The following is a 10,858-nucleotide window of genomic DNA, read 5'->3' as shown; positions in this document are numbered from 1 at the left end:
TGTGGGGAAGACTTTGTCAGTGTAGAATTTATGAATTCTTTTCCTGATTACAGCCTCTTGAAAATTGTCTGTGTACTCTCTAACTGGTCCACTGTGTTCTTTTCTCCCTCTCTTCCTTGGACTTTCAATATGTTCCTTATCTCTATGTTCTCTGCAGATTCTGTAGATTGTTCTCTGGTGCATCCCTGTTGCTTCTGCTACTCTCTGGATCGGTTTGTCCAGAAGGATGGGGCCATCCTCCTTTTCTTTCACAAAGAAATCTCTCACGGAAAGCACAATTGACTTTTCTATACTTCTTATATGTCTTCCTGATTGTGTTGCCATTGGAAAATAGATAGAAATTGCTGGGTTTTTTATAGGCAATGCGTGGGACCTCCAAATGGAATCTCTGGTGACTGCTATAAACTTGTTACGTCACCTGCACTACACAGTCTGTTTCCGGTTTGGATACTGTTATCATTTTGCTTCTGAAAATGCATCTGAGTTCTGATTGACTGCAGACTACTAAGTTAGAACTTGGACTGTAACAGTTATGGGGCTTATTGAGTTCCAACCAGCCGCGTAAAAGAAAATGCGTTGCAATTGTTTTTACACAGCTGCAAAGGACAGATGTCCGCTAATTAGGCAGGCCCTCCCAAGTTGCACACCACATAGATCTACTGAAGAACTTCTTGTAGCCAAGCTACTGTAGCTAAAAGATTTGGATGTTGTGGGTACGTACAGGGAACACTTACTTATCTAGTACCTGTGTTAGTTTACCTGGAGGGGATAGTAAACTGAGGCTAACTGGATCTATAATTGATTGTTGCAACAACATTGCATATGGTCCTTACAAGGTGCAGGGTTTCCTCAGCCACTCCCAAGTTACTCCCCCAAACCCGTTATGACTTTAATTCTGAGACAGACTTTACGTATACCCCAAATACCCGAAACCATTTTCGCCCCAACCGTCGTTCCTACATATGTAAATCCCGAAAGAGTCATTGCCAAAAGGCAATTGCAAACAGCCATGTACTAATCTAGTGTTATCTGTCTAAAGTTGGACAGATAGTTGTTGCATTAGGTTATTTAGAGTTAGCGAAAGTGATGTTGTGTTGCATGAGGTGGTCGAAGATGTTATAGACTATAGACTTCAGTGTCTTCAAACTAGAGAGAGTCCAGTAGCCTAATGTCTCCACTACTACGTGAAAGAGTAAACCTCCAGAAGAAACAATTTGTTCTTCATGGCGCTAATCGTCCTTCACCACTTCACCAGTTACTGCTGCATTTTCAGCACTTTTTAAAGATGTTACAACATATCGGAGTTGTAAAGAATTCCTTACTGTTACATCAAAGAAGGCTGGTTTCTCTTTTATAAAGTCGTGATGGTAAAGGTCGCTTGGTCTATGGGTGAGTCTTGCCCGCTAGTTGCTTGTTCCTTTTTAATTAACAACGCTGTTGTCTGTCAGGAAAAGATGCCATAACATGTGTTTAAGACTATTATGCAGTTTCGTACGTGTGCAACCATTGCCCCAACTCATGGCGTTGTCACCAAGTGTATACAGTATTTGTCCGCAACCACATCTCTTAGCGTTTGTGTGAGGTGGGAATATAGAAATTCTCAGCCTGATTATTACGGAAGCAATGATATCATGTTTCTGCGTTGCCAGGTCATGCTTTTCGTTAGGAATGGATTTAATCCAGGCATCAGCAAGGGTTGATGAGATCGTGTTGAGTCTAACGTGATCTCTAATGCTGTAAATGCCTCTAAAGAATAACAATGACTTATTATCTATATCTTGACCCTGAAGTGATTTCTTTTCCTCGTCGTCGACCACGTCCTGAACCTCTGCCACTGCTAGGACCTGACATATGTACAAACATACATACGTACATACATGTACATACATACAAAGAAAGTAAACTTACATACCCGGAGCATCTGGATTGGCATCAAATGCGCCAGCCTCATATGATGGCGTCTCCTCTTTTAGTTGATCAGTCTTTCTCTTCTTGAGCCCATGCAGGACCTTGCGTCTGGTCTTCTTAGCACGGTTACGAGATGATGAGATGGTGGCCCCCTCCTTGCATCTATGTTCTCAAACAGAGAAGTCGACATAGTTGGATCCACTCCAATCCGGTAGGGTATCTTCTGCAGTCCACCAGTTCCACAATTTCGCTGCAACACAGCTATAGCAACAGTCAGCTCAATTATATCCGGGGAGGCAAACGTGGTTTCGGAGCCCTCTTCCAGATGGTGCAAGGCTTCGTTCGAATTCTGTGTGTCGCCTCTCTGGCACCTGTCCAAATGAGGCACAGCACATAATTGGTCAAATACCGGGCCATCAACTCTAGGACAATTTCCGGAATGTGTTTGGGCTTATATCTAGAATGACACTATGAACCAGACATTCATTTGTCGTTTAATTTGATTACATTTTTGTCTTTGTTTGTGTGGTACTTGCACCAAGAATTCACATCAGCTTGACACATCATGCTGGTCGGAGTAGTGCCCAAGATCGTCTTGATGTCTTCATCATGCCATCTATGTCTCATCTCTGGCCTGGATCTCTTCGCCACATGTTGCACATCTGATTTAGCAACCTGTCAGTTTCGTTTGAAAATGATATCCTTCCAGCGCCCCTTTCTGTTTCGTTACGAGTAACTTGTCCATAATAATTGTGGATCTTGTTAATTATATTCAGAGTGAGTCGCCCATGCCCGGAAATCCCTTTCGCTATCTTGCCATTGTTGAACACACACTCAACCGCTTTGTTCTTGTCCACTATCACTCGCAACCCACTTTCCATCCTTTTTTGAATATGGCCGATGCAGTCACTCTTGGTTATAGGAACGTTATATGGAGCTCACTTGATTACACTCTTGAAAGAGGTGTCAACATTGCCACTGAAATATTTACGCTCTTCTGAAACGTCTTGTGAACTTGGCATGTGTCGAATCACTTGAATTTTACTGTCAGACTGGCGAATACCTTCAGTATCTATAATGTGTTCAATGTACTTACTAGACTTTTGAAAAAATTTGACCCGAAGGCGTACTTCAAGCCATTCGCGCGTCACGTTTTCGTTTATTTGCTTTCTGTAAGAAATTTCGATTGTGAGTCAAGTTTTCGAAGGTATACATTATGTGGCACCTTTTGGCGAGTATTTCGTTCACCGACGCCATCGCCTCAGAGTTGGCTTCCACGTATCGACGTGACAGTAGTAGTTCGATCAATGCGTCCGGATCGTAGTCGGTGTCAATTTCTCGGAGGGTTTCTGTGCCTCGGTCGCCATCGGCGGTTCTTCGTTCCTCTCCGTTCTCGTCTGTTTCCATTCGCTCCTGCGTCTGTGGGGGTGGTTCGGGGAGTTGGGGAAGGGACAGAAGCGGCTGATGATCGAGTGGAAGCGGAAGTGACGACCTGGTCGCCACGTGTATCGCGCCGTCCTCGTCCTCCTTGTCTAGGCTCGTCTTCATCGAAGATGATGCATGGTTCGCCGCCGACGCTATCCACTCCGTGCACCGCCGCCAACGCCGGTCAGGACGACTGGCACTCCTTCCGGGCGGCCCTCGCCCCATATTCCGTACCGTCGTTGACTTTTTCAGTCTGAGCTGTGCTTGTATGCCCTTATGTGGCTTGGTCTTGTTGCTGCCGTGCGAGTGAGAGCACTGCGGGAGCTGACGTCCCGATCTCCGTTGTTGTTCCACGTGCACGGCGTCGTTCGACATTGTCGGATGAGAAATATGTTAATTGAAAATGCCACCTCGATGCAGTCGCAAACATATCTTTCTTGGATTCATTGGACTCACAATTTGAACTCTACTCGAATTGTTACTCATTGTGGACTTCGACCAGGAGCTTTTGCACGAAAACCCATCTTGCCCGCTAATTTGTTCTTTAACAACGCTGTTGTGTGTCAGGAGAGCATGGCATAACATGCCTCTAAGACTATCATGCCGTGTCTTACGTGTACAACGACTGCCGCAACTCAAGGCGTCGTCACCAAGTGTATTCATTCAGTATTTGTCCGCAAACACATCTCTTAGCGCATGTGTAAGACAGTACTATCGAAATTCTCAACCAGATTCTTACGAAGGTAATAATGTAATGTTTCTGCGTTACGAGGTCAATCTTTTCGTTATAAATGGCTTTAATCCAATCACCAGCAAGGGTTGATGAGATTGTGATGAGTCTAGCGTGATCTCTAATGCTATAAATGCCTCTCAAGAATGACAATGATTTCTTATCTATTTGAGCCTGAAGTGGATTCTATTGTTTGGTATAGCACCGGCAATTGACGGTAACTTATATCATCAGCTACATATTGCTCTCGCCGAAAGCCCTGCGAAACTTAACTATACATACATTACTCTCTGCAGACATATTCTTGGGCTGATGTGCTGACTCTGATTCTAATTGAATCACAGATATAGGTGTAATCTTGGGTTCCTTTCTGAGAGGCTCTGATGACAAGACTTCTTTTTGTGGCAGCTCTTGCACTCTTGGTGTTTGCTTCTTTCTAGTTTTGCCGACACTTGATCCGGTTACATATTCACAGTCATAGCGTACCAATGTGCTTTGCAATCCTTTCATCGACTGCTTCATTTCTTGTTTTTCTTGTATAGTTGCTGTGAAAAATTTACGTACATTTGAAAAATATAGTTATATATGTAAATATATATATAACAATATCATATATATATATATATATATATATATATATATATATATATATATATATATATATATATATATATATATATATATATATATATATATATATATATATATATATATATATATATATAAAGGAGAGGTGTCTGTGTGTGTGTGTCTGTCTGTCTGTGTGTCTGTCTTTCTGTCTGTCTGTGTGTCCGTACGTACGAGCGTCTCTCGAAGACGGCGAGTCCGATCTCGGCCGAATTTCGCTCGCGCACGCCGAATTCATTCAGGTCGAAAGTCAGACCGCGGTCGTCTTCTTGACTTCTCCCACGACGACGCCGTTTCCCGCCGATCGCGTTCGCTTCCGCTCGCGCGCGAATATCTCCGGAACGGCGCATCGTGTCTCCACCGAATTTAGACTGCCCGTTCCCGACGTCGGACGGTACGCGCCGAGCGTGTCGTCTATTGCCGGCGACGTCGGGAAAAGGGAGATATTCTTGCTGATATCCGGGTCTCGAAAAAATACGCACACAGTCGTTTGCCAGTCTGCGACCGTCGAAGAGCTGCCGTGTTTGATGCACCTGTTCCCCGAAACGCCAGCAACGTCTTCGAACAGACGACGTTCAGCGGGACCGTCGAAATGACGCGAGTCGGCATTCGTTGTATACGGGGAACGGATTATCCGGGTAAGTATTGCACGTGATTTCAACTAATCACTACGTATCTACACCGAATTTACCGGCCCGTTCTTGACATCGGACAGTATGCACTCCCTGCAGCGGAGAGAAGTGCCGATGTCTGTACAGGATCTTTCGCACTGCCGATAATCTTACGTTATCTTAATTAATAGCAAACGTCACAGATGTCAACGCACTTGATATGCCTTTAGTGAACTAACACCACGGCTAATTAGTGACAGTAAACGGTTACTGACAAAACATTACACTCTACTGTTGCCAAAACATTACAGTCTGCTAGCCGCGCAATATAGGATTTGCAAGTGTATACGCGACATTTTTCGTCGTTTTTACAATGCCTCCGAAGAGACGAAAGACAATTTTTTCATCGGCAGCTGCAGCCAGTCAAAAACGGAGACGTTTAGAAGAAGACGAAGTAGTGAGACGGCAACGTTTGGACTGCGGTAGAGATAGAGTGGCGAGAGCGCGTGCTGAGCAAGGTGAGGCAGCTAGACAATGGCGACTAGACAGCGACAGACACAGAAGCGCTACGGCTCGCGCGAACGAAAACGAGTTAGACAGACAGCGACGACTTCAGATTAATCGTAATACCACTGCTAGAACTCGCGTAGATGTACACACTGTAGCCAGACAAGAACGATTGGCCGCCGACCGCAACAGAACTGCTTCCAGCGCCTGCAGCGGAAGATGAGCTAGCCAGACAAGAACGATTGGCCGCCGTCTGCTTTACTATGACTATTTACAAGGCACAAGGGCAGACCTTAGGTGTGGCAGGGCTAGATCTACATGAGCCATCCTTTAGCCATGGACAGCTTTATGTTGGCATTTCTAGAGTTGCCTCCAAACATGGACTAACTTTCTTGTCAAAAGAAGGAAAAACGAAAAACGTAGTGTACCAGGAAGTGCGGTCGACAAGATGATCATCTTTATATTCACTGCAGGCATTCATGGCCAACAGCGACTGAACCAAGGTTAGCTTAGAAGAGGTTGATTGTTAATAGGAGTGTGCAAGCACTCCATGACATCTCAGACTGTGGCTTTGCATGGCTGTAAGTTCAGCCCAACTGAACATTCAAGACACCGCTTTTGATCATGCACACATGGTCAATTACATAAACATTAATGACTAACGACTAAGCAGACAAAACACTACAATAATGCACTAAAAGGTAGGTAGATAATATGTATCACACAGCAACAAACTGGACAAAGTAGACCGTTTTGGTGGCTGCAGCAGCTAGTGATGCATCAATTTCTCAAAGAGACCTATGCTGAAGACATCAAGCAGGTACATAACGTTCAAATACCACCGGAGCGAGGGCTCCAGGTTGAGCATGTCTCAACCAATTTTTTGAGCCAGTATATGCCCTGACCTCCACGTGGTCTGGCTTGGGTTGCGCTGACAAGGGCATAAGTTAGTGTAATTGGTTTGTGCTGTGATTGGAACATTTTTTGCACAGGGATAATAACCAACACTATACAGCAATTATATGACTTCCAGTTCTGCTCTGATAGATTTCCGAACGGAATTCGTGTCCAATAGATGCCAGATTCGATACACCTGTTCCTCGCAACGGCAACAACGTCTTGAAGTGCAAAGGAGAAGCACCTGGCATGGGTTGTCCCCCGGGCGAAGCCGGGCATTGGAGCTTGTATATATATACGTATATATAGATAGATAGATAGATAGATATATAGATTTTATTGAATAATTTCTTTCTCTAGCACAAAAGACTAATGAAAACTGCTGTCTATTCTAATGAACGTAAGACTGAACGTCTGTGAAAGCAAGGTCAAGCGAAGAAAAAGCATAATTTAGTCTGTCCAGCTTCCTTAGAATAACTTTAGCATTGCCTTTCTGAAGTGCAACGCTAATCCGGCGTCTAGACACTGACATAAAATCCTTTTTGTTGTATTGACCATATTCATCCTTGGAGCGATCCCCTAGGGACTTGAGGAAGTTAATGGCTTCCTTGCCCCATCTCCCAAAATGTTCATGTACCAAGGGGATGACATCTGGACGTTGTCCTCCTGGATGGTGAAATTGCTTGTACTTCTCTTTCTTGTGTTGTTCTCGAACAAGGGAGGCATGGCCAGTCACTTTAGCACTAGAGCTAACCACCTCCTTGTTGTAGGGATGAGCTAGCGAGACATCTATCTCAGCATTGGTCAAGCTACCTGAGTCAAAGGTCACAATATCCGGGCGACCAAGGCTGTCGACATAGAGGTTGCGCACTTCCTTCTTGTGGAGAACATCAGCTGAATTTAGACACCTGCACCAGGCCGAGACAATGAAGTCGTGCTGCCAAATTGGGCCACCGTGACGCTTGCATGTCAAGAGGTGGTATGCACCTTCGTCTACTGTAGCTCCACAATCACAGGTGACTGCCCATTGACCAAATATAGGCAAGCCCAAGCGTAAATAAGCCGCTAAGCGATATTCGCGAGTTTCAATAGCGAGCTCATCGTCGGATGGGATTGCGTGAAGCCAAGCTCCAGCTTCCTTTCCTGCAACAGATCTCAAACGAGCAGAACACTGGTCATCGATAGACAAGGCTAGCAAAGTTGCCTCTCTGCCTTGATTAATAGCTGAAGTAAGTCTGTGCTGTAGCTTGTCAGGTTCTGTCAGCAAGTCCTCTAGAGATAAGTGAGCGTAATCACAGCCGCTTTCCAAGATGGATAGCAGTTTCTTATGAGAGTCAGTGAGTTGATGACCTAGAGGGAGGTTCGTAAGAACCTTCCCTAGAAAAGATGGAGAATAACTCGAAAAAGTGAGAAACCGTTTGGGAAGCTGTTGAAAGGTGTTAGACCATGCTGCAAGGAATGCTGCAGGTGAGATGTCTTCCAACATCGTTAAACCGAATCCTCCACTTTTTATTGATAGACAGCACTGTTTCCAATAAAGAGATGGATCAGCCATTATGCCTAGGATAGAACAAAAAGTGCGTTGTGTCAAATCATCATGTGCCCTTGCTCCTTCCGTCAACCAAGTATGTTGAACTGTCCTGCCCAAGTGGTTTAAACGGGTGGAATGACATTGCCTCAAGATCAACATAGCACTCTGAGGATCATTCAAACTTTGCAGTTTGTTGCACAGTTCAGCTCCAGAAAGTGCAGTAGATAAACAATAATTCTGCACGTAATCACAGTCTCCAATAGGACTGCCAAGTACAGTAATGCCTGAGGAAGTGAAAGGAATGTCATCTGGCCAGCTAGCTGGAATGACTCTGGAATAAGCCTGGCATTTGCTTGGACAGACAGACAAGCCAAGTTGAGTGAATGAACATTGTAGGTCTTTAAAAGCTCGCTGACACAGATCAGAAGGGCCACAAAGGAAGACATCGTCTAGGTAGGCCAAAATGACCACCATTGAATGACGGTCTTGAATTTCCACGAGCGTTTGGTGAATAGAACATGAGAAAAGGGCTGGTCCCAAGGGGTCTCCCTGATGTACTCCTTCCTGAGACTGGATCATAATATATATAGATAGATAGATAGATAGATAGATATATAGATAGATAGATAGATAGATAGATAGATAGATATACACACATCCGAATGCAGAATATCCAGTCATTTCGTTTGGAATTAAACTGAGACGACCACCGACTGTTCTACGTTACACTTTGCTGGTTTGTTCAGCCAGCTGATACGAAAGCAGTCGTGATGGTGCTCTGTGGATCTGCAGTGCCATTCTCTTTAGTCGATGATCTGCCCAGATTGTCGTTGCCTTCCCACGTCCACGTGGTTTTTTATATGCCCTGCTGCCATGGGAAAGCCGTTGCAGGCACTGATGAACGTAGTTCCTAGAGCGGCGTACAAAAGCTGCAATCTGACGTACAGAGTGGTCAACTGAGTGAAGTGAAGGGCTTCAATTTTCCCTCGCGTTTTCAGACTCGACTTATGCCTCGAGGCATCGCTGCAACTCGTCAAATATCGCACGGAACAAGAAGCTGGAGGTGTTCTTACAAATATGTTAATTGCTAATGCAAACCTCTATGCAGAGGCGAACACGTTTTTCTTGAACTTGAGGAAACATTCAATAATGGTCTCTGTCAACAAGGTAATTTTCAATAAGAAAATCACTAAAGTGCGTTCACGCATTAGAGAGACTGGTGGAATGTGGCCATTTGCGCGACAAAGATGTTGCCCTCCGGGCGGATATTGATACCAATCGAAAGCTCTTCACTTGCCGGATCTAATTACACTCACTGTTGGGCTACAGAGACGTAGCTGAAGTTAATAGAGCCAATTTCCTGTATTTTAATGAGTTAGGGGCGGAGAAAGGCGGGACTAAGGCGGGATTAGGGTTAATTGCATAAAGCTAAGCACATAATTGTTATAGCTAGCAGGCTGTTAACAGTAACCCAACAGAGTAAACTTCCCAGTTGGGGTGTCAGCTAGCTAGGAAAGAGTGCGTCTAGGGTCCGTTTCTACTCTTCATCCTTGGAACTTTCAGTTTCAGACGACGACGAATCTTCTGATTCAGGACCAACTTCGAATTCAATGACCATCTGCTCTACAACGTCGTCTAACACACCGTGTATTGTCCTGTAATGCTTCTCCACCTTCTCACGTACGTGCCTCACGCAGTTTGCTCACTTTTCCACAGTAACGTTTGCTAGACCTTCTCTACACAGACGCTTGATGTTTTCCATCGTAAACCCACCAATCCCTGTGTTGTGCTGTGCAGCATAAGTGTAGGTCAAAGTCCTCAAATGGATGTCATCAACGCTCAAGAATGCACTAAATGGCTGGTCAGTTTGGTTCTTGTATGGTCAAATTAGTCAAGTTCTCGTGGTTTCCAGACGCTTCTCTGAGCCAGAAGTGAATCATTGTATTTATCTGGTACTTAAAGCTGTTCCTAGAAGAGGCAACTGACACATACAACCAGTGAGCGCATGGAAACATCCAGGTCTGTTGTCATGGGTTATAGCAAAAGTGCAATTTTTGGTATATTATTGCATCATGAAGCAAACCGCGTTTCATGCCAGCGAGGCAGCCAGAGGCAACACGTTCATACGTACACCTTCACATAACAATATAGTTACCTAGTTTGTCATTGACACCAAACGCTCTGAAACATAGATGCTAATTGCCTTCTGTGACAACATAACATCCGTTTACGCAAGCACTACGCCACGCCTTAGGGTGTACCCTACATTCCACCAGTCGCTCTAATTCGTGAACGCACTTTAGAATAATAAGTTACACATAGAATTCTAGCATGTACCTGGAGGAAGCACCGTTTCTGTCACGCTCAATTCCTCCGAAAAGCCTCTGCCCATCGAAAAGCGCGCCCACGTTTGTACTTACGCCGACCAAACTTGTATTCGTCGATCTCGACTACTTCTTTTTCACCACCTAACTTTTCGTCCGCTATATGCCTCGACAGCACGAAAGCACACACCTCTCGACAAAAAGACGATCTGTCGAGAGACGTGGTTTTTGAACAAACACGGCATTCAAGGCGAGCGGTAGCTTGTGGAACCTATAAAGTAGCATACACTTAGATAAC

At 44.7% G+C, this 10,858-nt stretch overlaps 1 protein-coding gene across 1 annotated transcript; it reads right to left on the bottom strand.

The window, feature by feature from the left end:
- Positions 1-7,096: 7,096 nt before the first annotated feature.
- On the bottom strand, positions 7,097-8,726 carry LOC134176390 (uncharacterized). The gene has a single exon (XM_062643061.1). It carries the CDS (start codon positions 8,708-8,710, stop codon positions 7,097-7,099), a length of 1,614 nt encoding a protein of 537 aa, XP_062499045.1. The 5' UTR covers positions 8,711-8,726.
- Positions 8,727-10,858: the final 2,132 nt, after the last annotated feature.

Source organism: Corticium candelabrum, chromosome 2 (assembly GCF_963422355.1).
Source record: "Corticium candelabrum chromosome 2, ooCorCand1.1, whole genome shotgun sequence".
NCBI classification, from domain to species: Eukaryota; Metazoa; Porifera; class Homoscleromorpha; order Homosclerophorida; family Plakinidae; genus Corticium; species Corticium candelabrum.
This window is presented reverse-complemented; position numbering and strand designations above follow the sequence as displayed.